Below are 27460 nucleotides of genomic sequence, written 5' to 3'. Positions count from 1 at the left end.
CGCCGTTTCTTTCTTTCTTTATTTCTTTTTCTGTCTTTTTTTTCAGCAAACTTGCCTTGAAAACGGTGCCACACAGCCCGTCGTGGCCCATGACGCCTCGCTCACGACACCGTTCGACTAAACGGCGACGTCTTTGGCGTGGTCACACACAAACGCGCATTCTCGAGAATCCTGGAAGTGCTCGAAAGCACGACAAGGTTGCAGCTATATAGTTTCCACGTGTACCTATAGCGAAGAAGAGCAACCTCCGTCTCTCCCTTCTCCTCGTACGCACGTGGGCACCTGTCTCACCCGCTATACGCAAGTTCGTAAGAAAGAAGAAAATAAGAGGGAACCGTTTTTTTTTTTTTGTGTGTGTGTGTGTGTAGTGTATGTATAAGCGCAGGAGACGTCAGGGTGGAGGGTCGAAACAGCGCGGCATGCGCCGTTGTGCGCAGACCACCGTCTTCTCTCTAGGTGACCGTCCGCTAGGCGCCACTTCAGGGACGCCTATGCATCAGCGCCTCCTTTGGTACAGGGCGCGCGCGGCTTGCCGCTCACTTTAGTGTACGCACACCACATCCACGAACGCGCTATTGGCGTCGCGTGAGAGGACAGCTAGTTCGTCACTGTCTCTCCCTGTCTGCTGCTAGCTGCCGAGGCGCTCTCTCGGAAAACCTTGCGATGGTGTTGTGCGAAGCTTAATCAAAACGAGAAAAAAGGAAAAGAAAGTAGACGAAGGGGTATAAGAACGAACGGAAGAAGCAAATAGTTTTGTATCGCGCGGCTTTCTGGGACTCCTCACGGAAAAAAAAAAAAAAAAGAGAGAGAGACAGTCCGTTCGGTTTTCCCGCTATAGTATAAGCGAGATGTTGTAGGTTTCGGCCTTTCCTATAGTTTCTTTCTCTTCCTCTTGCAGGTTTCGAGTCTATCGTATATAATACACCCATGTACAGCCGCCCTCAGAATATTTAGGAGCACGGAAAATGAGAAAAAGATTTAAATTTTCTCGCGACTTCACCACAGAGTGTGAAATGCATGTCATGAATGTGATGATTGTACGGAGAAGTATCAACTATATACCTTTCGGTTGGAGGACCGTCCCGAAAACTTTTCAGGGATCGAGGTGGTACGTTTGTATTCGAACTGATTGGCGGAAATGTGATTTTTATGGTGCTTTGAAATATAAATGCGAACAGCGACGAACAGCAACGAACGTCTTTCGCGCGTAATTATACATAGAAGTGTGACGTGCGATTGCTCTATAGCCGCTTTCTAAGCGCGAAGCAGTTCCAAGCGTACGATTTTAAATTAAGCCACTGTTTCAAATGCATGCAGGTTTGCCCGCAAACAGAGCCACGCGGTGGAGCACAGCTTCGACATTTCCCGCATTTCAATTTTTCAATTTTTCAACGACGGTGTGCATTTATAGCGCTAACGGGGATAGCCAATATCTATAAGTCGACAATAAGAGGAGGAATTGGAGTTGGGAAGGCTATGTAGTGTGTAAGCCACATAACCGGAGGTCTCTTGGCGTTACATAATGGGTGCCAAGCGAAGGGCAGCTAGGACGGCAGAGAAGTAGCTGCCATGATCCGATGAAATTAGTAAATTTGCAAACAGTGTCAGCTGGCGCAAGACAGGGGTAATTGGAGTACCATGTGAACGGCCTTTCTTTCTTGTATCGGACCTAAAATAGGCTGCTGTTGACGATGATGGCGACGTTCCTCTACATGTTCAACGTGGTGTGACCTCGTCGCTTGGTCCAACCTATATAGGACCGGCCCGAATTCGTCGCTTTAGCTCAATCTTGGCGTCACCCTCGTCGAAATGTCGTCTCTCGCATGCGGCTCGGTGTCGTTTATGGTTGTGCGTCGCTCTTTGGTTTTTTTTTCGTCGGACACCCTTGCCCGCCGAGTAGGCATCCTCTCCCCCGAAAAGCCAAGTAGCCCGTCGTCTTAGTCGTCGTCGCGTCTTCTTGTTGATGCCAACGGTATAACCTTCGAACCTGCGTACAAGATGCGCGCATGTATGCATACATCCTAAGAATATTTCTCGGGGACTGCATTTCTTTTTCTGCGTACAATTTTGGGCATCGCGCGCGCGCGCGCGGTGGGAAAAAAAATCGTGACCTTGCTGCAGCTTTTCGCGTCTCGTCAGGCGTCGGCGATGCCTTCTCTTTCTTCTGTTTATTCTTCATCTTCGTCTTCGTTTTCGTTTTCTTCTTTTTTTTTTTCTTGCCAAGTCCTTTCGGCAGAAAAGGCTTGAGATATCCAGAGACACACGCCGTCGTCGCTGCTGGTGGTGCGTCGTCTTCGCCACCACGACCACTCTTATAATGCAGTCAGTCTTTTTCCTCGGCAGATGATTTATTTGCTGACGCATTCGCCTCCCTGGCGTGGTCTCCATTTCGACACCCGGCCGCCACCTTGGTGCGCGGGATTTCCGTCAGGTAGAGGACAGACAGGACAGGCCGGAGAAGCTGACGGGTAATTCCGGGCGGCCCTGCGAGAACGACAGATCCACCGCAAAAGAAAAAAAAATTCACAGCCCTTCCACTATATACTGTGAAGATAGAAGCCAGCGAAGCTGTGACTATGGTGGGTCTGCGCTATAGTGAATATTGCTATAGTGAAATTGTATATTATCAATATTGACTATATCGAGCGTCTTCGGCATGTTCGTCAAAGAGCGAGTACACCGGCGTCTTGTTTTCGCCCGGCGCGATGGCCAAGTAGTGCGTTTGCTGCGCCAAGTCCGCTCCATCGTCAGTAGACTACCGTATGAGCCATAACGTTCATAGCCGCGGCGCACTGCACGGAAGCGTCAGGATCCTGGAAGATGTGGTTAAACGAGTGTCCGTCCCATAGCGAGACCGATGGGCAAGTGATGATAGCAGCGCTAGCGCGATCTCTACGTCACGAGACAAAGGGGCACAACGATTGGTGGGACGTGCCGCCACCGTGTATCGCGACACTTGTGAACGAGGCATCGGTGGTGGCGAGGGGTATAACAATGAGCCATCCATCATCCGTTTTGACACCTGTGCTAAGGCACAACTGGCGGGAAACCGCCACGCACATGGAGCCAAAGCAAATGCTAATGATGATAGTTTTTTTCTACTCGTGGACACGATCCTGGGGAACCTAGCCTTGAAATGCTTTGCTGTAAAAAAAAAAAAAGCTCTGTTTCTCGGCGATCATGAGGGGGGAGGGAGACGCTACCCGAATAAGGCTCCGGCAAGATTGACGTGTGACGTGCTGCAGGTGTCGTCTGCGACGTTTTTTAGGTGCGGCGGCGTAGCTTTAAAAATTTGAGTAATCGGTAATTGAAAGCGCCATACACGGCCGCTTATTCACTGCTGCTTTTTTATTTTTTATTTTTTATCACCGCACTGTTTTTTGTAGGGCATATAAAAACCTTAGATGAGCGCGTTTTCGGTCTTCGTGAAGGTCTTCGTGAAGAAGCGGCATAAGCGGCTTGCGGAACTTATGGTCTGTAATTAACTGTTGTGATTCTACTCACGCTTTCGATAAATAGAGATATACGAAAGGAAGGAGATATGCGGAGAGATTAACCAGAATAAAAAAAAAAAGAAATTCACCGCCCATGCACCCCGTGCAGATGGTAAATCAGCGAACCTGAAATGTGCGGCCCCGGTATGAGGCACACGAGATTTCTTCCTTCGTTTATTTCTTTCTTGTCCCTGGCTCATACCTGCATATCCAATGCGCGTATGCGTTATCGTATGCGTTTATTATCGTTAATGGTGACGTAACTGACGAGCATGTGATGTTATTGATGTCATGACCTATCAGTCATGTTATTCATATATTCGAACCGTTCCATGCCAACTTTGGTATATACCAAGTGAGCGAGACGTTAGTTTTCGATAGGTTTTCGATAGCTTTATTTCCGCCGGAGGGTTTCTGTGGTCGGACCACGAGTGTTTCAGCCTAGGCATATACAGCTTCGCTGTAAGATGAGGTTTACTACCCTACACTGGGGGACAGGAGAGGGAGAATAGAAAGATAGGAATAAAATAGACAGAGAGAGCACATGTACACGATAGCAATCTGTCACAATCAACTGCGCACGATAACAGCACGTGATCACGAAACATCAATTTAGGCTAAGGTAGTTTGTTGTCCTGAGGAATTTAGCAGTGCCTCTGTCACCATCGGCTGCGACGGCTTATGACGTGGGCATTCCTAATTTTTTTTCTTCTGATATTGGTCTTCGATGAACGCTAGTTGGCGCAGCCGCGAGCGGTTGTCTGTTTACACTTTGTAATTTTGCGAGTTTAATAAATCCCGCTTCCAGGCCCGACCGCCCGCACCCTTGCCAGGGGACGCTGATGGTGGTATACTCTCCCATATCACGCTCTCCCTACCACCTTCCTCTTTCCTATCCACATTCTTCATTCCTTTCTCTACCATTACCTCTCTTCATTCTCCCCCGCTACCTTCCTTGTATTCCTCAATAGCCTTTATCTCTATATTCGCCTTTCCTGCTTTCGTTGACGCCTACGATACATTAGCGGCGCAGGCAGGCTGCACACTTTAGCCTCAGTCACATCATGTATACACTGTGTTGAGGAGAGCCACACAAAACGCGTTCAAGATGCTACTTTACTAAGGTGCCTTTATGGGATACAGTGAAACCTCGTTATAACGAAACGGGATATAACGAAGTAGGTGAAATTTCGGTCGAAATCCTCAAAAAGATTCATATTGCAGTACATGCAGTAATACATATAACGAAGTAATGAATATAACGCTGTAATTATGGCTCCCCCTTTCAACTTCGTTATAATGATGTTTCACTGTATTAAAGACAAACATGAACTCAGTTTGTACTCGTGATGTGTTCGAAACTCCATTTTCATGCATCTGATTGGCGAAAAAAAAAAGTTCACATTATTTATTCCCGTGTGACATTAGCCCTGTGTGACACGCAAACACCCGTAAGGGTGTAAACATTTTTACAGTGTGTACACTTCATAACACTTGCCTTCCTCTGACCCACAGTTCGTCCCGCTGCTTCCATCCCCTTCGCCATTCTCGTGACGCATCCCCTTTTTTTTTTCTTTCTTTCTTTCTCACTTCGCCGGTCTCCGCCATTTCGCATTTCGCCCGCGTTTTGTCTTTAACCGAAGACACAGAACGCTCGCTTCGGCCCACGCTCTTCTTTTAAAAGCCGCCCCCGTGCGCCGGCGCTTGGCGTTTCGGCACCACGCCAAAAGAGGGCGTCGTCGTCGCGGTTCTTCTTTGCAACCTTCTTCTGACCGCCTTACCCCAGCGGCGCGCGCTCGCCGTTAACGTGTTCGCCCGCCATCACACACCTCCCCCCACCACCCCCTAACCCCCTTACGCCAGAAAGAACAATAGCAGAGCCAGCAGACTTGTCTAGTAGTGATACTTTCGTTTATCTATTGCTATCTTGCTTTGTTCTTGTCTTTTTTTTTTTTTTAATTCGAACACTTTCTGCTGCTCATCGCAACACGCGATGCGGTTTTGTTGCTGCGTTCTCGTTTTCGAAACGACTTTCTCTCTCGCCGTCTCTCTCTCTCTTTCATTCATTCGCAGCCTCTCTGGCTTCGCTGCGATGAGGTGTGGAGAAGAGCGCATCCCTCTCACCAAGTCGAGACTGGCTGCGCGTGCCAGCTCTCTCTGACAACGCACCCCGTAATTTCGCCTCGTCGCCGGACCCCCCGCCAAATGTGTGTTTGTGCGCGCGCGCACGTTACATACCTATACTTACACACACTCTCCGGCAGCGGACGGGCTTGGAAAGTGTTGCCCAGACAGTGACGGCGTCAAAGAAAGATGCGGAGAAAGAAGCGCGGCTATTGGAAACGCTCGGGTGGAAAGTGAGAGATGAAACGAAGAATGAGCGACGCGCCCGGGCGCGTTTTTAAATTTTGTTTGTGTGTGTGTCGCTTATTAAATAATGAAGTCTTAAGAAAATAGGCCACAGAAGTACCGGCTATCCCGGTCGTAAAACTAAGCTCTAGCAAATATGAAATGTAGAAAAAAAAAAGACAGAAAGCTTGGAAAGTTTTTGCTGGAATAAAACATCACATAACTCGGACATTCGAACATAACCTACCCAATAATTTATTTATTTATTTATTTATTTATTTATTTATTTATTTATTTATTTATTTATTTATTTATTTATTTATTTATTTATTTATTTATTTATTTATTTATTTATTTATTTATTTATTTTCGGTACCTGAAATTCCTATGCCAGGGTTTACATGAGGGGTGGGCAAGCTAATACAAAGTATGGACGTACGGAGAGAATCACAAGCGGTTGGCGAGCACAGATTGTATATTTAAGAAACAATCGAGGTGAGCTGGAAACATCAAGAGATATCATAAAATATACTAATAAAATACAATAATGAAAGTATGCGTAGCGAGAGCGCGATATGTGTCGGGGCAATACGCGAACGTCCGGTCACGGCGTCGCGTTGCCAGAACTTATGTGAGGTCACTACGCGAAACAGCAACCAAGCAAGCAAGCAAACAAATTTAAAAAGAAACCTTGCGCACATCGAAGGATGAAACACACAACTACAAATATTGCACGCAGACGCGCGTTAACCGCACAGCGTCTCTGATCCCTGTGCCTACATTAACACAGCGCAGTCGGCTGTTGAGTTATTATTGTGTTTCCATTGTGTTTCCATTGTGTTTTTTCACTTCTAATTGCGCGCTTGCTTTTATAGTAAGCGTTACTATTATAAATAATAATGGTTTAGTTCCTGCTGACCACCTCCGACGTGTGACCTCTGACCTTTCTAAAGTTGCGCAGATTTCTCCTGTCACCGGTTTATTATTTTTTCTCTTTTGAATTCATTTTCATCTCGCATATAGTAGGTGGCGGTTCAAATGCATATGCAGTGTATATCTTGACTTCTCGCTCATCGTAGGTGTAACCTCCTGGTTTAAGCGTTGAGATATCTCTCAACGCTTAAACTAGGAAACTAATGGTGTTGAGTATAGTTGCCTTTTGTTTTTGTTTTCTTCGCATTTCTTACCATACGAAATTAGACTGCGCGGCGCGTTCGAATATTCGGACGGCAATTAGCATCTCGTAAGCGCGTTTGCTTGGCCTTTCTGCGTGTCCTGTTGACGTGAGGTCCATTTGATTGGACTGCGCTTCCTGAACGACTGCAGAACGAGTGCAGTACAGGCGCTGTACTCCGGGGCCATTCTTTTCACTATATATAGGAGCACGTACCGTTAACCACAAAATGTTATGGATCATAAATCTGAGAAAAAAGCTGGATACTGTGCGCAGCCTCACAACTTCAGCCTGGTATTTGCATTTCGGGCCTCGACTAGAATTGCTAACAACATTGTCGTTTACACTTTTACTGGCTACTACTATATACAAGCTGCTCGGTAATCGAACGTTTTCTGAGATCCCGTGGTGCGTAAACTTCTGTGGTTGTCTGTACTTGCCGCGTTGACTCGACGGATATGGCGTCCAGCTGATGGGCACGGGGTCGTGGATTGGACTCCGACAGCGGAGGTCGCATTTTATCTGAGGTCGAAATCCTAATACGCTTGCGTTTTGCGCATTAAGTGCACTTAAAATGAATGTGGGTTATAGGGTGATATCTTCTATTGTGTTTTGTTTTCTCACACGCACCCTTATTATGGGGGTGTTCTGAATAAAATGGGCGCTGAATGGATTTACCGATGGGTGCAATGCTGAAAAGGGTGTTAAAATGTTTAATGTGTTGAAAAACATGAGTCGTAAGCAAGCTTCGCGATTGAACTTATAATAATGTCCATATTCCTCCCTCATTATTTATACAACAAAAAGTGAAAAGCACTGATGCTCGCTCTAGGCGGTCGCCGGCATCATTCAACTAAGTTCGAGTATAAAACTGACGGTGCTACTCGGTCTCCTACAATCACCGCGTTCTTGCACAAATGATGTATGCAATTCAGTCGCAGGTTCTATTTACTAAATGTACCTCGTCTACACTACGTATAGCCAAGTACGAAGTATACGCGCCAAATTGACGACCACGTTGTTTGAGCTTCTTACATGTACGACATTACACCCTTCAGGCCTCCTTAGCTGGCAGCTTTATTCCCCTTCTCTCTGCAGCGTCTTTAGGTTAAACGTGTTTGCACTCTTCACCGGTGGCCGTGTTCCGGCGACCTTGATGCCTCGCAGCGGCGTCACTCGTCTCCGACTCAGCACATGCACACACGCGCACATACATGCACACGTGTCACGTACAAGAAGGAGTGAACGGCGAATCAAGGCTGTCGTTTGAAACGCACATCTTCACGCATCGCATGCCTTCACGCCGTGCCACGCGTCCCCTCCTCGCTCGCCCGCTTTCCGAACCGACCGCCACCTGCATACCGCACCAACGCCGCGAGAATTAAGCGCGCACGGCGATAAACAACGGTGAAACAACACAACAGGAACAATAAAGGCGCGCGGAGGATTCGAAAAGAAAGTGGAAAAGATGGCCGGCAGGCAGGCGAGTGGCGCAACACACACACACAGACAGACACCCTTCCGCAAGATTTCGGGGTAGAGCACCTTGAACCGCATCTTGTCTCTCCACGTACTGCGCCCCTCCCTCCCCGCCTTGCCGTGTCGATATAATAGAAGACGCCCTCCTGCCCCGACCGCACTATCGTCGCCGATGTCCCTATACCCACCACCAGAGCGCCCTTCCCCTCAGTACCCCACCGATCTCGAGAGATAACGGAGATCTGGGGCTCCTGGTTATCAGACGTGCGCCGCGTTTCGCTCTCTCTCTCTCTCTCTCTCTCAAGTCATCGTCGTTATAGCAGCCACCTGTTTCACCGCACACGCCAACGACTTGGACGCTCTAGCGGTAGCAACGAGGGAGAAAGAAAAGTAAGAGGCCGTTATCGTACGGGAGGAGGAGGAGTGTATAGATCGGGAGACCGAGATAACGACTCCGGCGCGCTCGCGCGCAATCGCGCGCTCCTCTCCGGCCAGTTCGCACGTGGGCTATACCCTGCAAGTCTCGCATACGCGCTCAGCTCCGCGGAACGGAAGGAATTATAACCTTTAGCTGGTCCAGATAGTCCCCCTCCACTCCCCCCCCCCCCCCCCCCCATCCCATTCTTCAGTCTTTTAATCTTCCCATATGCCGCTTGCGCGCTTAGCGCGCGTGCAACGCTACCGCGTTGCAATAGCCGGCGTGTTCGGAGTATGCAAGCGAGCGGACGGGACCCTAGGAAGGCTTTGCGATGTCGTTTCGACTGATAGAGCTTCGAAGGTCTTTTCTTGCCTCAACCGTAATGTCGCGCCCGGCTCTTTCTTCTGCTTTTTTTTTTTTTTTTTTTTTTTTTTTTTTTTTTTTTTTTGTTTCTCTGCTCTGCTATGGGGGACACCTTCCTTTGTGCGAATGTGGACGGAGATGGTTCGAGTCTGCATAGCTTCGCGAGTGTTTAAGACAGCCTTTATGGCCCGCCCGAAGGATAGCTATTCCTGGATAGCTATTCCTTTAAACGAACCAACAATATGCAACATGGCACTACGCGTGATGAGAGTTTATTGATGCATTGACAGAGTTTTGATGCGCGATAGTTTCCTAAAAGCTTTGAGACATTGAAAAACGGAGAGAGCATGCGCATTGATAACATGTGCGCCTCTGTGTTTCCTTCTTAAGAAACGCACACGACACTTCATTGCGACCCATTGCGCGCTATACGACACAGATGTGCATAAACATATGCGTCAGCATATATAGCTCGCTATATAAGCACATTCGCAAGTTTCCTAACTTCGTTACCCCACCTAGTTTTCTGCCGTCCTCGACTGCGTTTCCCTTTTCTTGGTATTCATAGATCTGCAACTCTAATGGCAATTAGGAAATTTGCAGGCGCAAGTTGGAATCAGCTAGCGCAAGACAGGGATAATTGGAGATCGCAGGGAGAGGCCTTCGTGCTGCAGTGGACATAAATATAGGCTGCTGCTGCTGATGATGATGATGAGCACTTTCGAAATCATGCATGAACGTGCTCGCGTCACGTGATCGTCGCGTACTGTCGATAACATCAACACACTTGACATTGTACCAAGAAAAGGGGCTGGGTTCATTTGATATCATTATACAGCACGAATTTTTTATGAGCTCTGTTAAGTTGGGAACGGCCCGGGGGTGCGTAATGTTAAGACCCAAGCGCTTTATTGAAAAGAATGGAATAACGGTGAATTACGTAAAGCCTCTTTTTAAACGTTCATGCGATATCAGTGCGGCTAACGGGCATATATCTGCATTTTTGTCTCCCGCACCGTTTGCATGACGACTGGGTATAGGAGGAGATCCGAAGGCAATACTGGTGCAGCGATAACAATGAAATCGCGCCTGTTATGTGGTGAGAGCCGTGGGAGCAACAGTGCTGTAGAGCGTATCTTCTCTCACCGTGCATCCCGCTCGAATCCCCGGCCGAAGTCAATGCTGATTGAGTTCTTTCCGCGGCTGTCGATCTGATCGGGATACAATGTATCTCTCGCTTCTCGATCTCTCGAACAACGAAAGGCCTTCGTGCGGCTAGCACGTTCGCTGGCGAGGTTTGGGCGACGCGCGGGCGCTTGCGACGGAAGCAGATTGTGGTTATAGATTAACTATACGTGGGGTGCGCCGTGGTTATGCGTTACAGCGATACGCACCGAACGGACCTTGGAACGAAGCCTAGTCACACGCGGGGACGGGCGTTTATTGACTCTGCATGGCAGCTTCTATGTATAGCCCGCTGCCGTCTTGCGTTATCTAGGTGTGTCCCTTTATTTCTGGTTAAGCTTAGTTCTCCTTGAATTTAAGGCTTTAACGGCTGAACCGAAATGGTAACGTGGTTGAGGTCGTTGAAAGTCCAGGTCGGAAAGGAGCGTGTAGTGTAAAAAGAAAGGTTTTAAACGAAAGAATTGCAGGAACCAGCGCTGACAACAAAACGGAAGTATCATTGAAAAAAGGTGAAGGGATTAGCGAACGCTATCGCAGCATGATCGGCTCTTAACGTTAGGTAACACTGAAATTGTATTCCGCCATCGAGTACAGCACGAATGTGGCATTTACGACCTGAAAAGTTGATTCTTTCTGAATGAGTGGTCGGGGGAGAGGGGGGGGGGGAGGAGGGGGGTGTCTTCCTTTGAGTTACTTTTCTTGGCGAAGTTGAAGAAGAATGCTCCAATCTGATTGCTTTAATGCTTTCGAATCTATATATGGCTGACCACACTGTAAATATTGTACGTCTCGAAGAACCTGCGCTCGCTCAATCGCTGAAGCGTTGCTAGAGCCGTTGAGCGGTTCCTTCTGCCCTCGCTCGAGCGAGAGCCGCGTGGAATCCGAATCCGACGCCGCTTCCGCTTCCGCAAATGACGAAAACGACAACCATGATGACAACTGGTCGCGTTGCGGGGGGGGGGGGGGGGGGGGGGGTACGCGAACACACGTGTAAGCAACAACGGAAGCAGCGGTCGAAGAGCAAGACGACGACGACTACGACGACGGCAGGGAGAAACTCATTTACATCACAATCGCGCGCGCCGCCGCGCGCGTTCTCTCCACTGAGAACGCCTTCGCTACCGCTTCTCTTTCTTCTCTCTCTCTTTTTTTTTTTTTTTTTGTTCCCGGTCTCGGCACTCGTCGCAACCTCGCAACCTGCGCCTCGTTCTCCTCCTAAGGGCTTCAAAACTGCCTTTTCTTCTTATGTCAATTCTTGTTGCTCATCTTTCTTGTCGTCGTTATTGTTTTAGTTGTTGCACCCTTGCTTCTCCTTGTCATCAGCATCATCTTTTTCATTACGTAGGCTTAGATGCCTGTTAAATAATAATAAAAAAAAAAACCTCGCCATTCTCTCGTCTTTTTTCCTAAGGTGCACCAATGCTACCCCTCGGCTGGTAGCTAACCGCACCTGATTGTTTTTTTGTTTCCGAATGAACCTCTCTCTTCCTTCATCCTGTTCTTGTTCCTATTTCTTGCCCTTCTCTTGTTTCGATTTTTTCTTGTTCTTCCTATTCTTTCTCGCACTTCCGTGCTCCGTTAAGGCTTTCATATCGCTAGTTACTGCTCTTTAAGAGAACGCGAGAAAAGTGAAACAGGGTGCTGGCATTCTTAGTCGCGCTTATATTGGGGAAATTCGTTAACCGTCGACGCACATTTATCCTTGCATTTGCAAGAATCGGGCTCGTTTCTTTCGACTCGCGCGTTGTGTAAAGCTCTGTAAGCAAACCAGAGTTAATGGGGAAGAGGGGAGAGGTTTGATCCGCGCTAGTTGATCCGCGCTAGATAGATAGATAGATAGATAGATAGATAGATAGATAGATAGATAGATAGATAGATAGATAGATAGATAGATAGATAGATAGATAGATAGATAGATAGATAGATAGATAGATAGATAGATAGATAGATAGATAGATAGATAGATAGATAGATAGATAGATAGATAGATAGATAGATAGATAGATAGATAGATAGATAGAAGTGCTCGCGGCAACTTAGTGAACTCTTTCTGTTCATGTGCCTCTTTGGTCGCGTGACACCACACGCGTGTTTAGTTAGTCGCGAATGTTTACTGCGGTGCAAAACCGGCCGTAAAGTTGCGAGCTTTGCTCCCTGTGATAGTGTGGTTCATTGTTATGCTTCGCCCTGCGGGCGTAACTACGACCTTTTTTAAAAAAAAAATATTTCTGGATTTTTTCCATGCAGTTTACGCAGCCTTCTGCGTCGGTTTACGGAAACCGTGCACGCTTCGACGTCGATTTCAAGGCGTCGTCCCTTTATTAGCGCCGCCGCTGTGTCCTATGGCGAACAATAGAATTAGCGGACGTCGCGAGTCCTTGGGCTCTCCTGTACATATGCTTCCTCCACGGTCCGGCCACAGGAAAAAATGCTTGCGGTCTCCTCGTTAGGCTTCTTGTTGTGTCCGGCATTGTGTGTTACTTGAATGGGAAGCCAGCGTTTTATGTGGTTTGTTGTCTTGGTAGTTTCTTCTCTTTCGAATCGCGGAATTGTCGTCAACAGACTCATTCTCGGTCACGAGTATACATATATCTATATGCTTGGGTGTCGGTCAGCTGGGATGCTAATGCCACACGTTTTTTTTTTTTTTTGCCCTTATCCGCAAGCTGATAAACATTTTATGATTTACTTAATCATAGAGTTTCTAGTTATTCCGTGTTCCCTTAAAAAAATAAGTTTCTTGTGTTATTGATCTTGGCTTTGCAAGAGTGAGGTTAGGAAGGAAACTTGTATGAAGTATATTTGGAGATGATGCTATATTTGGAGATGATGATGAGTAGATTGGTTCTTGCGACCCCGGAGTACTATTTCCGAGTAGCACAGTATGGGAAAGGCTTCCGCAAATTTGTATTTAAGGACAAGTTAAAAGTGCCAAATTGTGACGTCAATGGCGACCGACTGAATACTGTGAACCGCAGATAAAACATAGCAGCGCAGAACAACGCATGATAAAAACTCGCAGTGAAACAGGCGCTGTAGATATGAAAAATAAGATGGTATGCCAGTGTGGTTCATGCTGTATTTATGGTTCGATACTTCGCTGCATAGTACCACCTTCGCGATGCGTAACCTAACCTAACTTAACCTAAACGCGAATCAATGCATGCTAACAACTTGCGGTGAAACAGGCGCTCCGAATGTACGAAACAAGTGGAAATATATTCATGCTGTCAGTGACTGCGTTTCACGCCCGATTTGAGGCTTGATACTTCGCGCATGCCAGTCTTCTTGTCGATGCATTTGTGACAAGGAGATGGTTTCTTTTGACTCCGAAGACCGCGGAGTCAGACTGCGCTGCCAGCTTGGAGCTAAGGGCTGAGCGGCTTCGTCGAAGAACAGCTCGATCACCAGACCACGCGCCGGGCAACGCTAATGACACAAGGCGGCCAACCGTCAACACGACAACGCCCGACTCGGGTCACGGAGGCCTTCGTTCCACGAACCCGCCCTGAAAAGAGTGCGCAAGTTACAAAGAAGCGAACCCGGGCGGCGTAGGCGAAGAGACTCGAAATCCTAGCAAGCGAGAGTGCAGGGCCGAGTCGTGTGTCCATCCAAACGAACGGGAGAACTTCGACGGGAATCTTTTATTTTGACGGAGAACGAGCCAGCGAGCGACGAGTGAGATCGTTCTCCCAACTAGAGAAAAAAAGAAAAAGAAAAAGCCTTCGGCAACGAGCGCTGAGACTTGCAAGATCTGCAACTGGCAGAAGGCGACGTGGCGTAAGCAACAACAGAAGCAAGCAAAGGCAGCGAGGCAAATGCTGCCTACGAAGGGGGCTTGCTGCCGCCGCCGCATTTCCGAGAAGTCTTTGAAAGGGAGACCGCGCGGAGAAACCAACGGCGACCGCCCTCGCATTTTTTTTTTTCTTTTCCCTCGCGACGTCGGCCGGACGAAGGAGCCGTCGCAACCCTAATTAGACCGGAGCGCCCATCAAAGCCCCGGGTCCACGGGAGAGACGCCGCGAGTGTAGTTGGGAAAAGAAGGAAAGAAAAGAGTACACAGGCGAGAACACAGAGCGAGAGAGAGAGAGGGACTCCTCTACGTCAAAGAGCACGTTGAGAGGAAAGGCTGCGCGGCGCAGAGAAAGCAAAAAGTATTTTCCTATCCAGCCGACAGGCTTCGGGCGTTCACTGCATCGGTTCCGCTATAAGCGCTCGCTCGGATCTTTCTTTTCTATTGCTCCGCTAGTCAGCGCGAGCGCGACTCAGCTGCTGTTGCCGCTGTCGCCTCTGACGACGGACGCGCAGCTCTTCGCATCAAAGACAAAACGCGCGGGGGCCGCACCGCGCGGCTGCGTGCTAAGGAGCGCTGCCCTCCTCCTCCTTCACCCCCTCTGCACCGTAGGCCGGCGAGAAAGGAGGACCGAGACCTACACTCGAACGCCGAGCGTCGATGAGCGAAGCGAAGAGGGGTGAGCCGGAGCTCCGAAGCGAGAAGAGCATAGTGCAAGAAAGAACGGTCCTCTACCTCTCCGGACTTCGGCGAGGAGGACGCGCGCCGCGCTGTCCCCCGACGGGGCCGCCGAAAGGAAAAAGGGAGAGAGAGAGAAGGGAGCCTCCGCAGCGCCCCGGACTCGGGGTTCGGCCCCTGTCTCCCACCTCCTTTCTCTCTCGACGAGAGAAGAGAGATTGACCAGCCGAGGGGGGACGCCGCCGCGCGCTCCTCTTCGGCATCACGACGACGCTCCCGCAACTCCGGCAGTTGCGGCGGCCTCCCTTCTCGCCGCTTCTCCTCCGGGGCGCGGCATCGCCGCCGCGCGCTCTTCAGTCCTCCTCTCCTCGGCGTTCTTCGGGGCCGAGTTGCGCCGCCGGTGGCCGTAGCGCGCGCGCGAGCGCGCGGGTAGCCGTAGCGCCCCTGCCCGCAGCGCGCGCCGGTAGCGTTCGCGCGGAGGGGGGGAGTCCTCCCGTAGCCGGGCGCGTCGCGCGGGCACCACCGCCGGGGTCCTCCTCCTCCTCCTCGGCTGCGTGGTGGTGACCGGGCGCGGGGGACCACCGTACTCTCCCCCCGGTCGGTGCGGCCGGCGGCAAAAGCGCCGGTTCTCCGGCTCGCCACCAGGCGGAGGGACATCGCCCGCTCGCTCGCTCGCCCGCCCGGCGCGCACCGCCCTGTCCTGCCGCGCTCGACGCCCGCTCCCCGCTTGTCATTCCGCGCTGGCTCGCGCTGGCCTGCCGTCGCCAGCCTCTCTCCCGCCGCCGCATTGTGCGTCGACTCGCGAACCACGCGGTCTTGGGCTTCGCCGCTCGCCCCGCTCGGACGCGCGCTTGCTCCTGGTCCGTCGAACGGTCCGCGCGTGCTACAAGAATTTCTCTCGCCTGTCTTCTGGGCGCGCGCGCGCGCTTTTGACTCGCCGACGAGGTGGACGTTGGGACACTGTTCCCCTACGCTCGACCGGACTTGGCATTGTCGTCGACCGGAAGAAGTGTCGTGGGCGTCTCCGGATGTGCGAGCCGTGAGGACCACCGCCGCGTTGACCGCTGGCCCTCGTCCGGCGGCGGCGTCGTCGTCGGTGATGTGTGTGGTGCGACGACGTTGAAAGGAGCCGCGGGACGAGGAGGAAGTGTGAGCGAGCTGCGTGCTCCGCGAACTTTGGACGAAGGGTCCCAGCCGGCGTGCTTGCTGGCGCACCTCCAGGCGTGGACGGCGGCAGCGGCGGCCGCTTTGGCTGCCCGCCGCCTCTGGTGGACATCGGCGTGCGCTGCCGGTGGAGGCGGCGTGGTCAACGGGGACCTAGCCGCCCTGCAGGGTGTCGCAGCGGGCCATGCCGCCGCCGCCGCGCCGCCTCAACACCTACCGTGGCTACCTGACATGAAAGGTGAGCGTTCACACCGGACGTGTGACGGACAGCGCGTTTACCGTCGGTGCTCGATTCTGTTCCGACTGACGGTCACTGGCGCTCCGTATCTTCGCGCTGTCTGGAATCAGTTTCGCCTCTCTATCGAAGTGTTGCATCCTACTTTGCCGTTGACCAGTTAGTCCAGATAGTGCTCCGGTCCGAGCGGTGGTCATTCGCGAGTCGCGTCTTTGCTGTCTCTGCGCTTGGTCCACTTCATCGTGAAAGATTTTGTTCTGGCGCCGTGTCATTCTCCTGTGATAGCAAACGAGATGCGCGTCGAGTGTGACTAGCGAGCACGCTGTTTACAAGATGACACTTCGATTCTCGCTCGTACCTGTCTGTTCCAGCGCGTTGCTGGAAGCGCTGAGCGACGCCCGGAGAAAACCTCAGGAACTGTCGAGACGCAATCTACATCCAACTTCTAACGCGACGTCGCGAATATTTAGTGACAGCGGAACGAAGGTTTGAAGTCTGGCATTTTAACCGTATCTTGCGGCACTTCTGGCAGAGGTTGTCCGCCGTTGACCTCTGGTCAGTTTCGTCCGACCTTAGGATGTCAGTTCGGTTATCGTGGTGCTTTAATCCGCTTGATCCACTTATAGTGGGAAATGGTGGGGATCTCTTCGCCGACTGCTTAATCACCTTCGCCAGGTGGTGTTTGCGAGCAACTGTTGACCAGACGTAAGCGCCAAGAAAAAGTAGTGGACCCTTCCGATGGACGCCTCTTGTGATTGAATTACAGGCAATCTTGCTCCATTTTTATTTCTTTCTTCAACCTTTCTCTCAGTAGCTTATTGAGAAGGGTATTCATTTGCCCAGTAGGCGCTGGTCATCATCCCTACTGCCTATTGTTCGTGTCTCCTAACGCTGCTATTATAATCGGAAACTGTGACGACGTTCTCTCGCTTCCGTTCACACTTGCGGCGAAAATACTACCGCTATGATCTCGCCGACATCTTTAGTTAATATTGTTTCTCCGTTGGTGTGGGGGAAAATATGCTTCTGGCGGTCGCACTGACCAGCGCTTAGCCATTGCCATTTCGAAGAAAGAACCGTAGTTCTTGGCCCTTCATTATTTCGGGCTCTGGATGTTGCCAGTGTGTGACCTATTACTACTAGGTAGACTCCAGTGGACTTCCAAGCTGTAAAACGCGGCCATCTTGGACCACTTGTGTAATTTCAACATCCCTCTCTTTTATATTCTTAACTTCGAGCACGCTTACGCTTCTCCGCACCAGAATATTGCGACTGTAGTTCTTCAAGTACAGTTGTCTTCGCTTGCTACACTGCGGACGTTTGCTAGACTGCGGGCATTTACGTGCGCCTTCTGTTTTTCACTAGTATTTCCTAGCACGGAGAACTCTGAGCTTGACTCGAGACGATTCGCGATTTATAGTTACCTCGTCCTTATTATGCTAATTGTTTTCTCAATCCTGGCTTTTGATTTCATGGTCAAACCTTGTTTCTCCGACAGATCTGGCATTTCTCACTGCACGAACGACTATCCGCATTAGCGTATTAGACGTTTTTCGTGCCTGTATATAAGAACGCGGCTAATGACTAGTTTTGAAAGCTTCTCCGCAATACAGCCACGATTGTCCAGCTACGAGACCACTTTCGCTGGTACCAATGGGCTGGTCGAGTTTAGTTAGCCCAAGGAAACGACTGCCGCCACTTCTATCTTATAACAGACCTTGTGCGCTCAATGTAAATTGTTAATTCCATCGGCAACATTTGCGAAACCTCAAAGCGTAAAAATGAAGGAAGTTATTCGTCGCATATGTGCATTTATGGAAACAAGAGGTCGAACTCTGCTTTCACTGACACTCACGTGAGAAACGAAGGGTTAAAACGTCGCATCTATACTTGCGTTGAATGTTGCAGGGCTTTCCATCCCCATAGCTTTATCTCTGACATTTGATACGGATGCGTGTAACTCTCTTGATCTCCTTGTCGAAGCCTGTATCGGTGTCTTTCGTTGTCATCGGTCCGCTGTCAATTGAGAGTCTATGCGCAACGCGGTTTCCGTTTTACCACATCTCAGAATGGTGGCATTTCAGACGCTGGAGACGGTTTCTGAAATATCCAAGTACTGTTCCGTTAACCGTATATGCTTCAAGTCAGATTGATCAGCGCGTTATTCTTGCGTGTTCTCCGCGCGCCTTCTGCGAAAGCTTCGCCAAAGATAATCGAACACACTGTGTAACACGTATGTGGCGTGATGACGTCGATCAGACTCTGTATTTACAGTTGTAGACTCTATAAGTGAGAACGATTCTTTCAAGTTGAAATCACGAGCGGCCTTTCAAGCTTACCCGCTTATAGATACACTTCATTGCTTACGACCGCTGCTGACTTGAGAACTTCTCGACGCGGCATTCGCGTTCTGACTAATGGGATCGAACATTGGTCTCGAAATTGGGGCGAAAAAAGCTTCCTCGTTGCCTACTTGTTCATGCAGGAGTAGTCTCATTGCTTTACGGAGCTGCTTTTCTTTTTGTTTAACTATACGTACTCCGCCGCGGTTATATAATGCCGATAGCGAACACGATATGGTTGACACCGCGATCCATATTCCTATAGGTTGCTTCGGCTCGCTGTTTGGTGTTCTGTATCAGTTATGAAAATGAAGCGCAGGCGCTTTGTGTGTTCGCCGTGCACTCGATGGTGGCGGTAGCTTATACTGTGCAAGTATTAGTGGCGTGACGCCTGCGACCAACGCGCTAAACTGCGATAAAAGAGGCGCCCCGCGAGACAGCTCAATTGGTCAAAGGCCGAGAGTCGCGAGGCGACGCGATAAAACGCTCCGGCGCGTTGCAATGTGGTTGGTATCCACGGGTGGTGGCGTTTTAGTTCTAAGGAAGGCGCTCGAGCGCGTCAAGCCGTGCGATATGTTTAAGGCGTTAGTTGCTTGGCTTTGTGGAGTTTGCGTAATTGTTGTGACGTTATTTATGAGGCCTTACGCGTGCCTACGTGCGGTTCGGTTCTGTTCACTCGCAAGTGATTTTCAATTTGTTGTGTGTTTCTCTTTATAGCTCTCGAACGATTTTATCTTTAAAGAGACACCAAAGGGGACTACGAAGTTAAGGTTGATTTGTAAGTTACAGTTACAAATGCGCGCTATTTATCTTAAACATATACTCCAAATATACAAAGACGGTTGTTTTTTAATTGTATCCCTATACTCTACGACGTGTTCCAGCTATGATAGTCGAAACAGTTAACAAAATCAACGTCAAGCGTCCATGGTACGAGAGCGCCGAAGCACACTGTAACGACATTATCTGAGCTGACCGGTGTGATTCGCTTTCTGTGCGCGAATGGTGACAGTCTATGGTTATGATGGCACAGTTTTCGAAGATTAATTACAGCTCAAGCCTGAATGTCATGTGTACAAATGTTTCCTGACGCACCTTTTATCTCTCCGTGCCGCTGAGTTTCTCATTGTTAGTAACACGCTTTCACAGTGCCGTGTGGCCTGTTATAGAATCACAGTTACTTTACGCGACAATGTGGAGTGGTCAGCGCAACCACTTCGTTCTGAGCACCGTCGCAGCATAGCCTCCCGCTTTCCTTTTGTGCTCCTGCAAACTTGCGGCTCGGCTTGCCTGCGCAACAGGCGTGTTATGCGGGAAACATGCTTGCCACAAAAAGAAGCAATGCACCGGCACATAAACGGCCAGTCGAAACGCGCGGCTACGTAGGAAAACAAAACAATTAAAATATGCTGCGATTGATTGAATCTGTCCTAACGAATTTAGATCTTTCTTTGTTAGTTTGTACGCATGTTATCGCGGAAGACGACCGCTGTTTCTGCCACGTCGTTGCGCGCGTTACAGGTAGAGGGCGCCACCAGCTTGAAGAGCGTTAGATTTGGTGCGCATTCTTCGCAACGTTATAAACACATTTTGAAAGTTCGATGCATGTAATTCAGATGTCTCTGTAGTGAACTTGTACCGACGTTTGCATGACTAACTGGAAATAATAGGTACAGTGGTTGTTCCTCGCGAAGAACCGCAAGCCTTGTTACGAATATATATATATATATATATATATATATGGCCTGACGCTAACCTTTGCTAAGATAGCGCTCATCAGTTCGACCGGGAAACTGGATCGTAATTAGTGTGCAGTTGTAATATACCAGTAGCAATTGACTCCGCTTTCCGCTTGATAACGTTCGAAGCGCGGGTATAAATAGCTGCATGCGGTTTCCAGGCGGCATCGTATTATCGGTGAGGAAATTTAACCTAGTAGATCGGAAAGGCCGAGAATTTGCATAAACGGGATGCCTTCGTCCTGCAGTGGACATAAATATATGCTGCTGATGATAGTAGCGCGGGCTTGCATCTTTTGATGCTTTCTTTTTTCTTAACATTTTAATTTCGGAGTGGAAGCTACGAGATTTTCTCCGCTGCTCTAGACTTGAGCGCCTGTCTCGAACAGATGACGCTCTCTTGATCAGAAAAAGATGTCTTGAGGAGACAAATGACGCCTTCACTTTGCGTAATAAAAGCGTCATCGCCACCTGTACGTAAGAAAACATTACGTGCTTTTATACATTAGCCTTAACCCGTGGCCTTAGTGGCGACTTCCATTGCAGAATCATCGCCATTACCGGCGAGCAGGTCGTTGATGCGACAACAAGAAGTAAATTAAACGCAGCATTCTTCCTGTAATTACACTCCGGCTGCTGCCAGATAGGCACAGGCGAAAGCGAATTGAACAGAGCGTGTTGCCTTCGCCAGATTCTGTTCGCGTGGCAACCAACAGGTACGAGATGATATCGTCATTGCCGAACCATCGTTGCGAGTACCGTCACTTTTGTAATCCATCACACATCGCGCGTTGCCTCGCCACGGAGAAGTTACGCAAAAGCTATACAGCGACAGAGCCTTGCGAGATATGTCGGTATAGAGGGCCGCAACGGCCACGAAGTATCTTTCGGCCCACACAGAAACCTGTTTGACGAATCTATGTATCTTCCCCTCGCCGGACCTCTCTGTCCATTACACGCGAGATACGCTCTTTCAAGTAGCTCCCCGTTGGTGAAAGATAGAAAGGTCGCGTTTTGTCGTTGTGTAGCACATTGTGCTAACTAAATGGTCCCTCGCGAAGTTCGCGATGGATGCTGTCTTACAGTTAACGCCGTCGGGATAGTGGTGCTAAATCGGGTATCAAAGGAGCGACGTCGAAGATTAAAACGACCGAGAGACGAATGAATAAAAGAAAACGTAAAGAAAGAAAGGAAGCTGTGTATACCAGTCTGAACGGAATAAATGATTGAGGAAGCGATGCGCGGATAAGCGTGGAGGAATGCGCTAGAAAGAAAGAAATAAAGAAAGACGGGGAGGACCAGTCCGGTCGCGAACGGTCCTCTGTCCCGTGGCCGCTTGGGTGTTTCGAATGTTTCCGGTTGCTGTTTCAAAGATTGCGCCTTTGCTTTGCTTTTTTTATTTTGGTGCGTTGTTAAATTGCTTGTCTCTTTTCCTAATCTCTTTCTTTTCCCCTCCGGTGGTGTTCCAATTTGAGCTGAGCGTTATTCGCTCAGAGCGTCCACCGATAGCCGGTGCTTTACGGCCTCCCGTGGAAACCGACCGGGCAGTGGCCTTTTCGAGAGGACTGCAGTATTTTTTTGATCCGGCGAAGGAGGGTCGATGGACAGCGATATTAGACAAAACCGCCAGGCGTTTCAGTGTAGGCGATGAGATTTTGGGGTCTGCGTCGCTGATGTTGCGGTTACCGATTAGATAGCGTCTGTTATAGGGCAGCGAATTATCGATGCACCGCCGCATACGGTATACCGTATCTCTTAGGGACGGTCAACGTTTTTATATGACCATAGCTTCCTGGATTTTTTTTTACAATACCTGCCATATCTCACGGCAATCATTGGGGCACCGAGGCGGGGCACCGCGTTCCGAGTCCGTTGCATACCTGTTGTTGCTAGAGCGTGGACAACTTTTGCAGGGCATTGCTAGCTTCTCCGTGCCTACTGCCTTTGCTTCCGCATGATGTGCGATTTAAAGAAAGTTCACGGGAACCGTAACCGCGCCCCATAACTGCGGCAAACTACTAGTAAATTGGCGCACTCTAAGTGATCCTTCTTTTTAGGTGATATAAAGGTTAAAAACAGGGATAAGGTGCCTGATAAAGGCTGGCCAACGTTTCGATAGGAGGACCTATCTTCGCCAAAGGCGGCCTCGTCGTCCTCGGCAGGTTAACTTGCTTCCGTGCCGTTTTTTCGAACCTGAGCTAGATCTCGGAACAGAGAGCTGTCACGCAATCGAAGGCGGCAACCTGGTCGTTAAGCGACTCATATCCGTGGCATACTGGCGAGATCTTTGTCATTAAGAGTCTAGACACTGAAGTTATGTTAATATTATTATATGGTGATGTTGCTGTTACGCGCGCATAATAAATGATAGAAAACGCCGTGATGACGATAAGCGGCAGTGAATGGGATAAGTTAGCGAATTATAATATCATCAAAACATTACTTACTCGACAAACTTCAAAATAAACCTGATAAACCATTAATAGGCATCTTATGTAGAATTACTTGCGCTTACTTCAGGAATGTGGTTACATTTATAAAGCCGTAAGTGCTAACGTGGGCGGGTGTGTACGCATTCGACGGTCTTATAATAAGCTGAGAGAACATATTACGGCACAAGTTGCATTAAGTTTTCATACCATTGAGTATGTCTGTGAGCCACTGCGAGAATGGCATTAAATTTGCAGGCATTGAGCAGATAATGGCTTCGTTTTTGTGCCCTTTTGGCACGGATGTCACTCTGCGTACCCCCGTAGTGCTTCTTCTCTGCATTACACTACTGATATGCGGTGAAGCTCTGACGCGCATAGCGGGGTTTGTTTTGCGTTGGACGCGAGGGTAGCATCTGTTTTGTTGCAGCTGAGAGAGAGAGGAGGGGAGGGGAGAGAAGAGTTTGGCCAAAGTGAGCTTTATTTCCTGTGCACGCGAAATGCGCCACTCGTTTGAAAACAGCACTTTGGCGTCACATGCCTGCTTCTTGTGCATTTGATTTGTGCATAAGGACACACTTATCATGCACAATATAAAACACGCGCTGTGACCTTCTTCATCCGCGCTTTGTCTTCATCTCAACTTCTACGAAATGAGCGCGGGAAAGCGCCCAGCCCGGCTACACAGCTCGCTCGCTTTTCTTCGAGTACGACGAAGCCCAGAGACCCGCACAGAAGCGGCCCGTTTAACCATATAGACCACAAGAAGTCCGCTTTGTGCACGGTATAGTAGTCGGTAGTCTGTACGCATCGGCGGGCCGCCGAGAGAGACCGCTGGCGGAGATAAACCCAATTCAGTCGAAATAAATAATGGCCATCCAGGACTGCCGTAGAGATCGAAAGGCTAACGGCGCGAGTACCCGACTGTCCGCGTTGGTTTCGCGTCTTGATTAGTAGTATAGGCTCTTTCCGCGTATTGCCGCAACGGCTTGCGGTCGTATCCGCGTCGCCCGAGCGTATTCACGTCGGCCCCGTTAACCCCTTCCCGTAGAGTGGACGTCGGGAAAAGAAGAGAATCGTTTCTTTTCATCTCGAACGCACCGTAACTCACACCGTTTATTATTATTTTTTTCACTGCATATGCTGCACGTGCTCGCAAATCAGGATCGAGGCTGCTCATTTGCAATATGTACGCGCGCGTGGTTGTGTGACCGAGCGAGGACTGTTGTGATGTTTGTTGCCCTGCTGCGGTTGGCTGCGAGACGAGAGATAAAGAGAAGCCGGATAGAAGAAAGAAATATAGAAAGAAAGGAGTGGAAGCTGGCGGGGTCGTAACCGGTACGTGAGAGATTAGATGCGAAGCAGATTTTGGCGGAAAGTTCGGGAGGAAGAAGACGTCGAATGATGTGGCGAGGAAACCGAAAAGACGTCCGAGTCGCCGCCGCTTCCTTTTCTTCTTGTTTCTTATTCCCTTATGAAAAACGGCATATGAATTATGTTACATTTCTATCGACTTTCTAATGCGTTCGACATATTTTCTGTTGAAGTACAATTGGAGTTGCGTAATTTCTGCAAGGGTTCTTTATTGCTTATATATAGACGCACAGTAAGGATTCCTATAGGCCAAGTTAATCCGGAGCTTCTTGCTTGGAACCCCAAACCCCATGAATTAACCATTCAGTCTTTTTTCTTTGTTGCATCCTTTCGGTTTGCCTGGCTGTCATGCTGAAGGAATAGTCCTTGTACACTGCCGCCTAGTCATGAGAAACGTCGATGTAGAACATCTGTTGTTTCCTTGGTGATTTTTTGTTGCCTTGAATTAATATTCTGTTGAGATTCCACAGAGTGAATGTCATGCTTGTTTTATTGTTTTTGTTTTGAAATGGAGATTCGTATTCACTGAACCAGAAAGATTTAGAGTTTTAAATGCATGTCAAGGTGAGGACAGGCATTGAAACGGCTAGCGATGTTCGATGTTTCTTACGGCAATTGCTGGGTGTTAACCTAGAGGATTTGCGACGGCACGTTTACGATAGTCATTGGGGCCCCGCGAAAATTGACGCGAAATATAAAAAGAAAAAGAAAGCAGGGTGTCGTTTACGACTCTTACACGGCCGCCTCTTATTTCTCAACGACCGCGTTTAGCGCGATTTGATCGTCGGCTGGCAACTTTCGCCGGCAAATGGACCTTTAAGATTGTAATCGGTAAGCAAACTCACTGGAGCGTGGCATTTTCGCCGCTCGTCCGACGGTCCCATCGGTGAGCTGATAACGCTCGTAAGTAAATTTTTCAGAGGCGACATTGTCGAGTAAGAGGCTCCTATGTGGTGCCCATGTGATGTCATATCATGTATGTATGTATGTATGTATGTATGTATGTATGTATGTATGTATGTATGTATGTATGTATGTATGTATGTATGTATGTATGTATGTATGTATGTATGTATGTATGTATGTATGTATGTATGTATGTATGTATGTATGTATGTATGTATGTATGTACCTGAATACATACATACATACATACATACATACATACATACATACATACATACATACATACATACATACATACATACATACATACATACATACATACATGTGTGTGTGCGCATGTAAGTGCGTTGTGTGCAGGGAACATACCATCACAGGGAACAGCGCGGAAGTGGCGAATAAGCGACAACGCCGAGGAGCCATCACAAACACACCGAGAGGGTTGTGTGTGTGTGTGTGTGAATTGCGCTTTTCTTCGTATTGCTCCTCGCTCGCTCCGTCCATAAGCGCTGTTCCGTGTATTTAGAAGTGACGCCTAACCAACTGGCTCGCACTCAAGACTTCATCGATACCGGAACGAGCAAACGAACGCGACCGTTATATAAAAGAAAGTGATCTCGAAACCTCACACCCGTGCGGCCCATTTTTCTCCCGAACATTATCCTATACCGCGCCGCTGATTGCAGGTAAATGGAAGGCACTGCAGAGGCTGGCGGAGGTATATAGGCTTTACGGCGATCCTTGGGGCAGCGCTTTATACGCGGTCTCTCGCGAGCCGTAAAAGGCCCGCTCTCGACCAAAACGCGACGCTTGCTCGTTCGAAGCTCGTAAAAATACGCTACGCGCGCGCCACTCGGAAAGCACAACGCCGTGGAGACCTACGCGGGCGCGCTAGCGCAAAGGTCGGAATGCGCCCGAAATCTCGCCGCTGGCCCGTTGTGTGTCGAGTGACCGAGAGATATATCTGTCAAAGCGTTATGTGGAGACGTCAAAGGGGGGAGTGAGTTCGTATGCGCGTAAGTGCCTCGCGTGCGCTCTTACGACGTTCCGTTTGCGCAGTAAACGGCTTCTCGGCCAGTGGCTACGCCTTGTATGAGGGCACGGCTGACTTTATCAACGTCGGACAAGCCGCTCTTGGAACGTAAAGTGGGTACCGGAGCGTAACTTATCTCCGTTGGCGCTGACGCGAATATTCGCGCATATTGGGCTAGAGATATAGTTTATTATATTTAAGCGTACGTATACTGCTATGCATCGCGTCGGTTTGACTCGTCAGGCCACTTCCGAATTAGCGAAATAACTTCGCAAAATTTAGGAAAACACGAAGAACAGCCGAAGTTTGCGGTGTAAGCCATCACGTGCATACCAGAAAGTTGCAAAGTGCACCGCTCCTTTTCTCTGCTGCAAGAATAGTGCAAGATTAGTGTGGTGCATTGTTGTTGAACGTATACAGCCTCGAGATGTTATCAGTGTTATCACTGGCGTTGCTCTTTTCGGTCTTCGTTTCCAGTATCGCGGTAATACGCATACGTCATACGGTGAGGCATAGGCAGACAACGTAGCCAAGGGCTTACTTAAAAAAAACGGAAATTAGGCCGGTGACTCACGCGCGACAAGAGATACATGTAACGGTTTGGACATGAAAGAAAGAAGTGTTCGTGTCAGACATCTTGCGGGCCACGAGCCTTAAAGAAACTCTGTAAATAGTGTAATATGTGTGTGCGTGTGACTGTATGTGCTGTTAAATGTTTATCACTGTATATATCATAATTATCACCCAGCACCTGGAGTAGCATGTCAAGCGAATAGCCAGGCTAACATCTCCAGCATCACATTACAGCATGTTTCTCTCTCCTTTTTAACAAGTTGTTATTGAAGTACTGTTGGCTTTCTGTTGTCTTCTCTGCACTTTCCATTGAGATACTATTGTAAATATATTCTTGTATAAATCATGATGATACAAGGATGCGAAACATTATTGTAATCTGTCAGATAGACTCGTTGATTAAAGCTATCTCATTATGGCGTCCCTGTTGAAAATACATTTTGCTTGGCACGTTAATACATTCCTCGCGTCTTCTTCTGGTGTAGGAGTTTTAAAAAGTCCACGTATAAAATTTTCCCGTTGTCTTCTTGCGGCCTTCGACAGGCGTTCTAACGTTCATACGAAACCGATTGTATATGCGCGATTTCCGCAAGCGCGGAACAAACCGCCGCCGATATCACCTGTATACGCTTTGTGGTCGCGGCGCGATGCATTTGCAAAGTGCTCTCGCGCTGTATGCTCGTCGCGTTCCATCTGCGATTAATCTGGGCCGCGAGATTGCTACCGCCCAGTTGC

At 49.0% G+C, this 27460-nt stretch overlaps 1 protein-coding gene across 3 annotated transcripts in view; it reads left to right on the top strand.

The window, feature by feature from the left end:
* LOC119457644 (B-cell lymphoma/leukemia 11B) overlaps window positions 1–27460 on the top strand; it is a 509436-nt gene that overhangs the window by 363917 nt on the left and 118059 nt on the right. The window contains exon 1 of one of the 3 annotated variants that reach the window (XM_037719278.2): window positions 15184–16335. The exons of the other annotated variants lie outside the window; for them this stretch is intronic. Within the exon in view, the coding sequence (XP_037575206.1) occupies window positions 16329–16335 (7 nt within the window). The 5' untranslated portion in view covers window positions 15184–16328. Of the gene's footprint in view, window positions 1–15183; window positions 16336–27460 lie in introns of those variants that run through there. 3 annotated transcript variants of the gene reach the window in all.

The sequence above is a fragment of the Dermacentor silvarum genome, chromosome 7 (assembly GCF_013339745.2).
Source record: "Dermacentor silvarum isolate Dsil-2018 chromosome 7, BIME_Dsil_1.4, whole genome shotgun sequence".
NCBI classification, from domain to species: Eukaryota; Metazoa; Arthropoda; class Arachnida; order Ixodida; family Ixodidae; genus Dermacentor; species Dermacentor silvarum.
This window is presented reverse-complemented; position numbering and strand designations above follow the sequence as displayed.